At 32.9% G+C, this 14,119-nt stretch overlaps 1 protein-coding gene across 1 annotated transcript in view; it reads right to left on the bottom strand.

The window, feature by feature from the left end:
• The window catches only part of LOC149413820 (irregular chiasm C-roughest protein-like), a 116,679-nt gene that overhangs the window by 27,782 nt on the left and 74,778 nt on the right, over nucleotides 1–14,119 (bottom strand). The window contains exons 7-9 of the mRNA XM_089644692.1: nucleotides 7,585–7,670; nucleotides 4,064–4,166; nucleotides 3,346–3,479 (exon numbers count right to left, since the gene is read on the bottom strand). Of these exons, the coding sequence (XP_089500818.1) occupies nucleotides 3,346–3,479; nucleotides 4,064–4,166; nucleotides 7,585–7,670 (323 nt within the window). The remainder of the gene's footprint in view (nucleotides 1–3,345; nucleotides 3,480–4,063; nucleotides 4,167–7,584; nucleotides 7,671–14,119) is intronic.

The following is a 14,119-nucleotide window of genomic DNA, read 5'->3' as shown; positions in this document are numbered from 1 at the left end:
TTGTATCCAGAACATTGGATCGATACAGTATTTCTGGTCGGGAAGGTGTTGCCATCGTCTGCGCTGCATTTCAAGATATTGGATTAGTGACAACAGATAATCTAACAAATGTGATCGATCGTAATAAGATTCGACGAGCTCGTGCCAAAACTAGGACCACACTGACTGCCATCAACCAGCCCCATTTTGATTTGTGCATTTGCATATCGTTTGACGGTCAAAGGATAAAACATTAATCATGGTGGATGGACGCAGAAAAGTTGTGATAGAAGAACATATCAGTCTTTTGAAAGAACCTAGCTCACAATACATTGGCCACATGGGTGTTAAGTTCGGCGATGCTAAAACAATAGCTCACAATTTTTTTGCATATTTTGTTACAAAATCCATTGATTTAGCGTGCATCGTGGCTATCGGATGTGACGGAACAGCAGTTAATACTGGAACTAAGTCTTGCATTATTCGACTTCTTGAAGGAAAGCTCCATCATCCACTTCTGTGGTTGTTCTGTCAGTTACATGCTAAAGAGTTAAGTTTGAGACTTCTTTTCGAATACCTTGATGGATTGACAACAGGTCCTAGAAGCTTTAGCGGCCAACTAGGAAAGTTACTCAAGAACTGTGAACATCTTCCTGTGATAGAATTTCAAGCAATAGAATGCAACTTACCTATGAACCTTACTTATGAAATTACAAAATCCCGTGACGACCTTAGCACAGACCAGCTTTATTTATTGGAAATATGCCGAGCAATCACCGAAGGACAATTAAATGAAAACTTAGCGAAAAGAAACCCGGGTAAAATCTGTCATTCGCGTTGGTTAACAACAGCCAATACTATTCTCCGACTTTACACATCAACCAAAAATCTGACAGAAATCAGGTGATATTGACTGAATTTGTGCTAAGAGTGTATGCTCCGATGTGGTTTAAAATAAAAACACAACCTTCGAGACAACCAAGAGCAGACTTCAACCGGCGAGACACCTCCACGAAACCATAAAATTGTCTCGTTACCTTACAGAGCATTTGAAAAAGGTGGCAGATCCCGTAATTCAACGCAACGGGTATTTTGACCAAGCGAAAATATACTTATTAGTATGTTAAACGACGAACGAAGACAGATTAGAGAGTTGGCTCTCAGACGGATTCTAAGTATCCGAGAACTTACGTTGGGATTCTCTTCAATAAGAGTATTTAAGCTACATAGGTACTTTTAATTTCAACGCAGAAGACTATATTGACTTGATCTACTGGGAAAAACCATCAGAAGCACCTCTTATAAAACTGATATCTAGCTATAATTGATGCCATTGCAGACCACGAAATTATCGAATCCAACATTTTGTGTAAGTTCCGATTGATGCTCTGTCACACGCAAGCCACGGAAAGATGCATCAAAATGGTAACGGCATCATGCTCTGCTGTTTGCGGCCCTGAAAGACGTGAAGGGTGAATACGAAACAAGCTAGAATCTTGTCGTATAATGCCAGTATTGAATTCGAAGAAGGACTATAAAATACAATAACTTTTATGATTTTTGACTATATTTTTTAACAGTGTTTGTGATTTTTTGTGTAACAATGGTACTTTTATTGTTTCTTGATTTGTAGATAATATTATTAGTAAATGAAAAGTTATTTTTTTTAATATTTTAACTACATTTATTGAGTAAAGATTAAACCCTTCTTTTTATAGTTTCACGCTGTTTTTTTAAAATTTGAATTGACTTGGGGCAGTACTTGCACTCGAAATATCTTAATGCTGTCATAATGACTTTTAAAAGTATCCCCATAGAGCATCCATTCCACACCCCGCTGCTAAGAAAAACATAAAAACAAAAAATCGATCCACCCTAATGTTTATGTTAATGCATTATGTATTTAGGCACAATGGGAGTATCGTTTTATCAACCATGGAACTAATCTCTTGGTGAAGTAGTGACTCCGTATTAGGTTATAGAGTTTACAAATGTTCCCCAGCAAGATAATAAGGTGTCTTTACCAATCTCCACGGTAAGATACCAATTCACCTGCATCGACTCTTATTAACATAGATAGGTAAAAAAGTGATCACGGGAACAAATATGAATTTTAATATATTACTAGTACCTAAACCCCGCGATGCTTTGCTATTGCTAACGTCTTTCTCGGGTATCTCCCACTTCTTCCACCATCCACTACTGTATACTATAATGTTTCTGTTAAATAACTGCATTTCATCGAATTTAATCTGACTCGTTGTCTCATTCTTGTGCAGAGATACTGCGTTAAGTATTCCTCTGGCGTCCCTGACTCCTTCTACCATTAAAACTACTTTCTAAACACTCATATGAACAAACAATCAGCTGAACTAAAAGTTCTTTTTAACAAAAGCATCTCTGAGCAACTACATTAAATGCAACAGAGATATATAACAGAAATGATTGCTTTTATCACAGGAATCAAAACAGTGTATTTTAAGAATGCAAACAGAGCGCTCCTTTTCAACGTGAACGAAATTCAAGACCAATTAATTTATTTAAGAACATAATTTTGAACTGTAATCAAAGTAACAAACTTTGTAAAGTGTCATAGCAAAATGTTATAAAATATGAGAGTTATAACTATAAGTTCACAATGAAGGAAATATTTAATCAACAAATCGTATGCAATTCACGGCATTTATTTTATTCCGCGTGTATTCGTGATACCTAAATAATTGAGTTTAAAACTAAAACGGTCCAACTTGCGAGCCGTTCGGAACGCCCGCTATGCGCTCTAGCTATGTGCACTTTGCAGGGGACTTAATAATTGCGTTACGTGAAAACTGAGAAGGCAGAGAATGTAGAATGTCCAATTAAATAGAACGAACGAACTTGAGTATTGCAGCGGGAATGCAGCAGTGATATTTGATAATATGAAAAGCGCTATAGTTCGGAAAAGTGGCTCGCTGTGACATTTGTATTATTATTTCTGTTTGCGGGAAGTTTTGTGGGTTAGATTTTAATCAAAGTAATTGGAATTTTGCTGTATTTTCCGACGTCAATCAAATATTAGCATTTCTATTTGACTTCGTCTAAGTTCCAAAATTATTTTTGCAAGAACGTTTTCAAACAATTGAAAAGTATAGAATTTTATCCACATTCTTGACATGAACCTTTCGTGATAACAGGGCACTTAACAGAAATTTTCGTGGGGCTTACATTAGGTATAATATTAACAAATTTATTTTGAATCATCTTTTGATATTTTAGATTTGCATCATTTTGTAAAAATGCTTTTGTTTAATCTTCCGTTATCTTGAGGTGTTAGATCGATTGTTTGACATTTTTTTCACAATTTTGTAAATAAGATAAACCACTTACACTCCATCTGTCCTGGTCCTCATGCAGCCAAATTATCTTCGGTTGAGGGTTCCCTTCCACGTCACATGTCAGTGTCACTGTTGCATCCAGATCAGTCTCCACGTCACTGGGTCTCGTACGGAAATTGGGACCATCTGTGAACAAAAAACAATTTCATATTTAGTAATGTGTATTTGAATCACCTTAAGTTTTTGATGAAATTTATGAATTGAACAATATAAAATTGTGGCAACTACTCGTACATTGTTTACTTCACAAATACCTCGCGGATCACATTTCTACACAATTCAGTCTATTTTACTTCCTCTGCCAGTTCTATGCCTCTCTGTCATACATCAGGGTAGTTACCAGCATATATGATAGTGTGAGAAATGTGGAGATTCGCAAAAAATGCAAGGATGATGTGATCAAATGTGAATGGTAAAAAAAGTCGGGGATGCCGCAGGAAGACATGGCAGGATTAAGTCGGGCCATGTCAAGAGTCAAAAAAATTGAAGGTTATAGAATATATGAGAGTATGTGAGACGATGCATGAAAGTGAATGAAGCGAGGAGTGTGTGCCAAGACAGAGTCATTTTAATAACTTTATTTTTTTATAAATTGAATACTAATGTTATTGAACATATACGAGTAACTAAAATAAGTCATGCGAGTTTTGGGGTTTTTCAATAAAACCATTTGTTTACGCAGTTAAATAATCTGAAAGACAACAACTTACATGTTACGTCCAACGTTTCGGAGTCTTCACTTCTGCCGACATCATTATGCGCTTCACATCGGACGATGGAGTTATGCAAATCTCGGGTAACGTTGTGAATGATCTGTAAAAAAATTATAAATTAAGAAAAATCTTAAAAAATAAAATCTATATATTTCTTGAGGTATACCCGCACTTACGTGACAGTAAAAAAATAATGGAAATAATTATCAACAAGTTAAAATAAGTTAATGTGGGTATTAGGTTGCGTTCGAACACTAACGTAAAAAACATATAAAATAGAGTGACGAGTAAGAAAAAAATAAGCCATTTAGTGAAAAAAAATTAAAACGTAGAAGATTTTTGACGTACGCGCAAACACGAAACTCTTCAGTAATTATTAGAAGCGGGAAACTCCAGCCTCAAAAGAACATTGTGACAAAAAAGCCTAGTCATTTAGCGATATAAAAACTTATGAGTTGATTCCGCGAAGATATTCTATATTAATAAAGGTAATACAGGTTTACGTAAAAAAAGATTTGTTTATTACAAACGTGCTGTACAACAAATTGTTCATGTTAATTATTATAATTATGTAACAAATTTACTTTAACTACGTTATTAAATTACAAGAATACACTAATCGAACCCCAATGTACAATTTTATATACATCCATATTTTTAATACTTCTTGATGTGTTCCTTTTATCGCAGTGTTCATTGAGTTATGTTCTGTAAAACACTCAATCTGGCGTAATAAAGGTTTGCTTACTACAAACATGTTTTACAACAAACCGTTCAGGTTTATTTGCATGAATATCAACAAAGTTACTACACATTGCTATGTATCTACTTTCAAAGAACATTTGGTACTTAATTTGTACTCTTGTTATTACATACAATTATTGAACTCCTTTGTACAATATAATTCTCTATGATAACTTGTATTGTACCTGCTTATATTGTTCATACTCAGTTTATAATATTCTTTACGATACAAATATAATTGTACTCCCGAACAACTTACCTGTATCATTTATTTATGAATAAATAAATAAATGAAATATTAAATTAAAAACACCAGCAAAACACTCGAATGAAACTATTCTAGGCGTATGGCATGAAGGTGTGAACATTAATGTTATCATTTCTTTAATAATTGTCTAATTGCTTTGTGGCGTCATATTGATTACATATACATGAAACTCTTTGTTCACAGCACTTTTAATTAAAAGCAATCTACATGTTTCAAAACCAAAGGCTTCTGCGTTAGGATAATTAAAATTAACGATTTTAAAAATAGATAAGACAAATATTATGATGAAAGATGATTAATTAATAATTATTACAAAAATTTAAAAAAAAATTTAAATAAATATATAAAATCACAAAATTGTTAATAATGTGTTTGTATATCATTTTTTAAATTAAAAATAACACATTTATGTATGAATGGAAACTTTTATAATTTGACATAAATGAGTCAAGGAATAACTAAGATGTATAAATAACAAAAATAAAATTAATAAACGGTTATTTAAAAAAAGGTTATTTATAATATTCAATCATTCTTTCTAATTTCTAAAATAACAAAACTATTCAATTGTAAACCCACTGTATTCGAATGTGAAAATTTTAATCCTTACACTACATTAAAAAAGTTACAATCATTAAAATTGATTTATAAACTCGTGATTTACTAAAAATATCATCCTTATCCTTGTTATTGAAAAAATATATATTATACGAATAAAAAGCTGGATGGATATTTTTTGAGATGTTTTTCCTTATTAAATTTAAAAACACTATTTTTTTCCGCTTTTTCATTTTTCTATTTATACATAAATGTGTTATCAAAAAAAATGTTATGTACATACAGGTAATTTTGTATGCATACAGCAAAATAGTAATTTAATATTCAAAATAGTAATAATAATAATATCTTTAATTATATAAATATAATAAAAGATAAAAATCACATTGATGATTTATGTAGAAAATTTTTGGCTTTTCCGGAAACTATAGAACATATTATATTAGGATGTTCTGTAGGTATAAGCGCCGTCCGAGTATAAGAAACAATTAAGTTTTAAAAATAATTCACCAAAGCTTGGTCATTAAACACAACTTGATTGACTGCCGTAATATAGTACCAAATTATGAAAAGGAACCAAATTAATTTTTAGAAAATGAATTTTATAAATTATATCATTATAAAAATATACTAACAGACCGAACGTTTAGTCATAATAGACCCGATATAGTTTTACATGACAAAATTTAAAAAAACAACTTATTATCATTGATGTCGCTATTACAAATTCCTATAGTATTAAAAATCTGTTTCTGAAAAAATAAAAAAATACACAGCTTTAAGAAATAAGATTAATAGAATTTGGCATTCTCAGACTATAAAAATATTCCCATTTGTTATTTTGGCTACTGGCTTTATACCTAGCTCTCTTATTCAAAATTTATGCGTATTAGATCTGTCAAAGAATTTATATATACAAATGCAAAAATCAGTAATTTTAAATACACGTAGGATTAGGAAAGATTTTTTAAATATTTATATGGAGGAGTCAGTAGGATTTCCAGTCAGCCGAACTCTCTGGTATGAAAATATCTGGAGTCTGTGAATTATTTTCCCATTTGATCTCTGGTGAATTGACATGTTGTTCTTATATTGTTTTATATTTATTATGCTTATATAATGCACTTGCATAATGTGGGATGACTAGATGATCATTTGTGGCAAAGTGCGTGGAAAGGTTTAGTTTTTCCTGTGGGGAAGATTTAACCCGGACATAAAGTCGAAATTATAACTAATTAATCACCTTAGCCTATATGTATTTATTTGTCAATACTTATCTATTTAAAAATTCCTTAATTTTGATTATCCTAACGAAGAAGCGATTGGCTTTGAAACATGTAGATTGGTATTAATTAAAACTGGTGTAAACAAAGTGTTTCATCATATAAATAATCAATATTATCGCCGAAATGCATGGATCGCTCATGGTATACATATAGCGCATGAGCTGTTATGATAAGGAATTAATGACAAATGAGAACGGGCAAACATCGAAAAAACTGGACACATATTTTCGTGGGGTATTTGTCCAATTCTGAACGCCAGAAAAAGACTTATAAAGAAAAATAAGTTTGTCAGCTCAAGTAAAGTTATATTCTTGTTTATAATCGTGTAAAAGAGATTCCTTCGCAGTACTAAATTAGTTATTCTTGTAGCAATCTCACATTATACTCATATTTATTATTTAGTATTGCAACAAAACTTTTCCTGGCTCAAAAAGTTTCCCTTGCGTCCCTCATAGTTTTGATAACATCAAAATAATAATCTCATAATATTAACTTCGTGTGCAATATTATCAAGAATCTTGCTGTTGTTTTGAAATTGATTTAGGCGTGAATGAAATTTATTTAGGCGTGGTTATAAGAAGCTCACTTCAAATAAAGGAATCCTCTGTGAGTTCATAGCATTTATACAGGCAGTTGCTTAAAATTGTGGAAAAGATTCTTACCAGTTTTGTTGTAAAGTTGCCTATTTGCTCATCGTTCAAAAACCAGCGGTAGGTCACGTTGCTGGGATTTGCGTCAACTTTGCATTCTGTAACAATAAGAAAAAAGGTTAGAACATGACAATAATGCATATAAAATAAATTTCAAAAATTATGTAGCCAATCATTGGCGGGTTGAGAAACAAAAATAAATTAAAAAGGCATTTATGATAAGTCACGTTTTGTGATAATATTATTTAAGTAAGAAACAAAAAAAATATATATCTAAAGAAAACAAATGTTCAGGAGTTGTCGCACGAAGACTGAGATCATGGGTTCGATTACCAGTTGAGACCGTTACCTTTTTATTTTCCTGTGTCTTGTTCTGTTCATGTTTCGTTTAGATTTGTAAGTATTATCTTCTTCTTTAATGATATATTATATTGATTGTAATAATCACCAAAAGTTATTCCAAAGAAAAAATTGAATATATATACTCGTATGTTAGTTTAGATATATGCAATTTCATAATTGTGTGAAATTTATTAAAATTCGTTATTTTAGAGTTGAAAAGAATTTAGTTGATATTATTAGAATGATTAAATGGTGTTTAAACTAGAAAAAAATACATATTTAAATTCCACTTCCTTAAATCAGAACTTACATATAAAATGTACATTCTATAAAACCTTCAACCATGGAAAATAATGGTAACTTTCCCAGCGCAAAACACGTAATTTATTCAGTGAAAGCCATCAAATTCGTACGAACACATCAGTTATGTATCAACGCTACGTCAATCCCAACTGGATTTAGAGGAAATTAGATTTTGTAATACAAATAGGGGGTACCTAGTACCTATACAGTCGTGACATGTTCAGACTCGGTTCCTTCAATTCGACCACGTCAAATAATGCTAGATAATATAAGGGTAAAACGACGCGTGCGTGTTCGTACTATTTTAGGCATATTTATTTTGTAATAATATTTATGTTTGATTTGTCAAGCTATAGAATGTGGCAAGGCATTGGCGGAAATGACGCAACCTTTTTCTACGATATCAGCAATTGAATTGGGTCTCCATCATAGACATATGAATATTAGTAGACCTGCCCTAAGTGATTAAAAGCGTATTATCCCCACTCCCCATACCGGTTCCATTGGAGCCGGCTGTGCTCGCGTATGGCCTCAGGTGAAATTTGAAAACGTGACGTCATCATTCTTGTGCGAACTATGGTCGAGGCATCATCGGTTCATTTTACGAAATAACACGGCAAAATGTTGACTTGTACTATGAAAACTTGTAAAAATAGATGTGAATAAGAGAATGAACCCAATTGTCGTATTACATTCCATATATAAGCATTATTTTACTTTATTTTAAGCATATTCACATCGTATAATATGAATCAGTTGTTACTATCACATCGAGAAACGTCTGGACGCGAAACACAAAGCTGGTTGGTTGCTGGGAAGTAAATTATGAACATTTATAAAAGTGTCTTAACTAAATACTTAAACGAAATATTCGACTGTGAAAATAGAACCGAATTTTTTTGCCGAATTTGGACTTTGCAAATTTGTTCATAACGTGGCGAGTAATTTGCGCTCCCATGTAAAAATGTCTATTCATTCAAAAGCAGATTTTACTTTTAAGAAGTCAATGGTGATATTATAATGCGAGATGCCTATTTACTGTCAGATTGATTTATTGACGAATCACAGTCAGCTTCACTCCCTTCGTTCTTCAACAGTTGATTTTACCCCTCGCCATTATCTTCTCGTCTATTAATTCCTATGTCTGTGGTCTCCATCAAAGATCGATATATTTTTTAATATACTAGTTTATATTGGTGTGGTACTAATGTTATGCTTAGAACGTGGTTAGCAATAAAATAACTGTCCAAACTAGTAAATCTAGCAGTCCATAATGAAGTGCACCTCTGCACGTCCATCTGTCTGATGTATGGCGGTGAGTTAAGGAACTAGCAGTGGAAGGATGAAGTATAATGAATGCGGTAGAAATGAGGTTCCTGAGGAGTATGTGTTGTAAAACCATGAATGATCATGTGAATGTGGAGATTCGCGAAGAATACAAGGTTATAGTAAGCGTAGTGAGTAAGTTCAAGAAAAGGATGCTTAAATGGTTGGGGCATGCAAGAAATGAGAGTAAGGAGACTGTATGACGTGACTGTAAACGTACCGAACGGCATATTAAGAGTCAGAATGAATAGCAGGGTATGTATGCGACGAAGGTAAATGAAAAAAGTAGTGTATGTCAAGACCGAGTTGTTTAGCGGTCCATTATCTCTGCTTATCCCTGTGGGGAACGGTTAGTTAGTTAGTTAGTTTTATGTTTAATCGTTTTTATCACAATCAATATGGAAATCAACATGTTATTGTTATATCTTTTTCGACCGAATCTATTCCAATTTTTGACTGAGGGGATAATTGTTTTTTCGTGTGTGTGTTTTTTTATCTAAGACAAACACTTCTTGATTACAATCACGTAACAATTTTTGAATTACCCTACTAATATAATTATAAATAAAATAAAATGTGCAATGAAGGAGGACTTTGTTAGGAGAGGATTGAACCCGCGATAGCTGAGTTTGAACTTAATGCTTTGAAGCACTCAGCCACTAACCGGTCAAATGTTGATAGAAATGTGATTGCGAGCTGAAAAAAGCTACCATTGACCTAAAAATTGCACGCCTTTCATAACGCCAATACTAACTGAACACCGAGTACTTCAAACTTGTGTAAAGGTTTATTAGGTTTAAATTTAAGGTAGGCGACACATTACGCGATAGGCATCATAGCTTGGTCTATTTCAGTATACGTTGAAATAGGCCATGCCACGAAAATATATATTTATATTTATTTACACACAATTAAAATTAAATCGATATTTTACAATAAAATTTAATCGCAGGAAAAGAAAATGGAACATCCTAACCAAAGATATTAGAGTTCTTCTAATATCTTTGATCCTAACCGTATTTGTATATTTTCATTCTGCATTATATAACTGTCTGAAAAGATGTTTGACAGATTGTGTTATAAATTAGTGAAAATATTTATTAAAATATCAAACATGAAAGAATAAATCTTAATTTACTCTGTAATAATCATTTCACCTCATCCCAGACAGATTTCCAAGAATGTTTGTCTAGAGCAGAAAGAACTTGAAGTGCCGTACTAAATTAATCGTCTTAAAAAGTAATGCCCTTATCGCTGTTCAATTGCGCCCTTTCTACAAGGAACATATTTCGATGGAGCCCTCCGTCCCTTCATCCCCTTCAGACTGAAGAGACCCTTGTTCTAACATCCCTTCGCAGTATTCATAGCGATCTGCAGGGCCGTACTTACTATCAAATTAGTTTAAGGCTTTTGACTGACAAGCCGAAAGTCGCAGGTTCAAATCTCGGAGTGCGCAAGTAATTTATTTATGATTAATTTGTGTTATTTCACAGTTTATTCATTTTAAATAATGAATAGTATATTTGCGGCACGTTCCATAGTGAAATATACACTTATATATCACTCTGGTGTAAGACCACAATTCAGAATTTAAACGTTGCTTGAAATGGCTTTAGCCGTATTTGGTGACCAGAACAAAATAGCCGGGCACTCCCCCACCTTTTTCTTCTTCATCTCGTTCTCCTCCCTGCAATCTTCAGCCTCACAAGATATCCCAATTGGGGATGTCATAGTCTCACTGGCTCCAGACAGTTGGGAGCAGTTGCGATTCTTTTGCGATATTCAAATAATACATAATTAAAAGGTATGTATTATTGTAAACTTTTTTATATTAAATAATGGCTTTACAAGGTGCCAGATTTTGCCTAAAGCCCTTGGGTACTAAGGCATGCCCAATTTGGGGAATGTGGTGAAGCTGAGGGAACTAGGGAAAATAAGGAGATGGAAAAGAGGAAAGGGAAAGCTTTGAGTCTTTTGGATCTGGTCAGGTAATATGGCTATGGCCATTTCGACCAATATTTCAATTCTGAATGGTGGTCTCTCATCAAGGAAAAACTGAGTACGCAAAAGACATAAACCAATAATTATTTCAGAGCCATTTAATCCCTAGAAGATGGAATTTATCCTGTCTGCCCGTCAGGCCAGTCCATCCTCGGGCTCGCTAAGGGATGAATAGGGGGATGAAAGGAATCTCCGCCGAAACAAGTGGGGGTGAGTCTATTCTAACGGTGGCTGAAATAAAACTATACTTAAATAAAAACATGAAATAATAACGCTGAAGGATGAGAAAAGCGGTGGGCAGGATTTTAGCGGTGGCAGCAGGAAATATTCAAAGGATATTTATAATATTTTGCTGATATTGTGGAAACGAAAAATGAAAAGAACATGTTTAAGCTAAACGGATTTCTTGCAAACATGATATTTAATGGCTAACAGCCTTACTAATAAATAAACCCTTCACTACCGTTTAACGGTGTTTTGTTACATATTGTACAAAGACTGTACAATTATTTTTCGAATTATTACTACTAAAAAATATCTTGCAACATTACAAGTTCGCAGAATGGCGCTTTTTTACGGCAGTATGAGTATTATGATACCTGTGGTTTGTGATTTGTAAAGTGTGATTTAAAACATGTTTTTGTAAATAATTTCTTTTCCTATTATTTAATTTACTATTATATTAGAATGGTTCAATATAGTAACTTTTTTTCAGTTTCAATCCATTAATAATTTCATGTTATTTTCAGAAGCAAAGTTATGTAAGGCATTTTATATTTTAATTGACTACTACCGAAAGAGTTTTTTAATAAAATCACTGTCTTTATAATTAACATTTTATGTTACTGTTACGTTTTACTAATATTGTTTTATATATATTTTTATTAGTATTATTTTCATTTTATTCTCATGTTTTATATTTGTGTATTCATTGATCTATTTTGTACGTACTTATAATAGATTACATCTTCATACTGTCATTATTTTTAATATAATCACATATAAATTTGGTTTGGCATATAAACAAAAAAATAAGCAGTTACTCAGCAGTCCAGCTTTTTTAAATCACTTTATAAAAAATCTGTAGGTATTCAACACAGAATAAATCTAAATTTCATGATCCTCTATCGATGGGAACAATATTTATCTAATTACAATGTGGCACAGCCACCGCCCAATGGAAAGGATTTTTAGGTTATTTTTGTAGTACTAAGGTATCTTTGTAACTCGTATTAATTTATTTTTAATTTTGGCATGTTAGTTCTTACTGCTCCTAACATTTCCTACATTATGAATATGCTTTCAGGAATCTTGCGGGGTCTGAATTCGCTTTATGAATATTTATGAAAATAATGTGCCTACGAGTATAATAATTTAGTGGTATTTGAAAATAATCTGATGTTTTCCTTATAGGGTTCCTTATTAGGGTTCTCGGTAAATGTATAAATAAGGGGAACACTCGTTTTCTTTATGCGTAGGAACGTATTTTAAATTATACTTCTAAGAGTATTCAGTGAATGGTTAAGGGCAAGTTGTTTCAGATAATTCGACAATTCTTCAAATTTCAAAGTTTGTTTTTAAATTATTATTTCAGTTCCGTCAAGCAACTAGTTCATAATAAAACAATAACAGAACTTGAATAGGACTTTCACAGAACCCGAAAATAAACGTTTAAATATGATGAATTGTTCGAATACTGTGAAACAACCCATCCTTAGTCTTTATACATAACTAGCTGACATGTATTCAGAGTTGTTCGTGGTTATGAAAATAATTAAGTTAAGTTTTGGGGTAGTGAATTCCAGTGTACCCAAAGATATTAGAAGAACGAGATGTGCTATGCGCAGTTCGTACTGAGTGGAATTGTTTTGCCGAGTGTCGCCGGTTTTGTTCACCAATACTATTGCACACCTTCGCTTGCGCTAAGGTATCCGCACTAATACATAGAACAGATTTCTGTGCGTACACGTCCCGATACCGTTCAAAGTACCCTAATTAGGTAGTACTCCGGCTACGGTCCGGCGGCCAACATAGCATATCTCGTTCTTCTAATATCTTTGAGTGTACCTGAAAACAGGGTAGATTTTTAGGGTGGAAATGATATTATTGGGAAGAATTGAAAAAGCTTACTTGTGTAGTATTTGTTTTAATTGATCATGTCATTTCTTCTTTGGGCGTCATCGGCTTCTTCTACCACTCAATTCTAGGTCATACGTTCTCTTTACGCCCGTTTCTTTATTCATTACAAACGCCACAATTTACCACACATGTTTTTGGTTTCCATAATATCTCATCAAAATGACAATTCATCGCACCTTTAAAAACTGATATAGAGTCATTAAAAGTGATGAAACAAGAACTAGGTTAAATAGTTACCTATGTAACCTATTCGTATCTTTTTGTAGGTGCGTTGAGTTGTCATTTTTATGAGAAATCAGGTCACCATGTTTTTATGAGAAATCAGGTCACCATGTTTTTATGAGAAATCAGGTCAACATGTTTTTATGAGAAATCAGGTCAACATGTTTTTATGAGAAATCAGGTCATCATGTTTTTATGAGAAATCAGGTCAACA

Source organism: Hesperophylax consimilis, chromosome 21, assembly GCF_061612785.1.
Source record: "Hesperophylax consimilis isolate HC1 chromosome 21, BYU_Hcon_1.0, whole genome shotgun sequence".
Lineage (NCBI taxonomy): Eukaryota > Metazoa > Arthropoda > Insecta > Trichoptera > Limnephilidae > Hesperophylax > Hesperophylax consimilis.
Note: the sequence above shows the minus strand (reverse complement) of the source record. Positions and strands in the feature narration are given on the sequence as shown.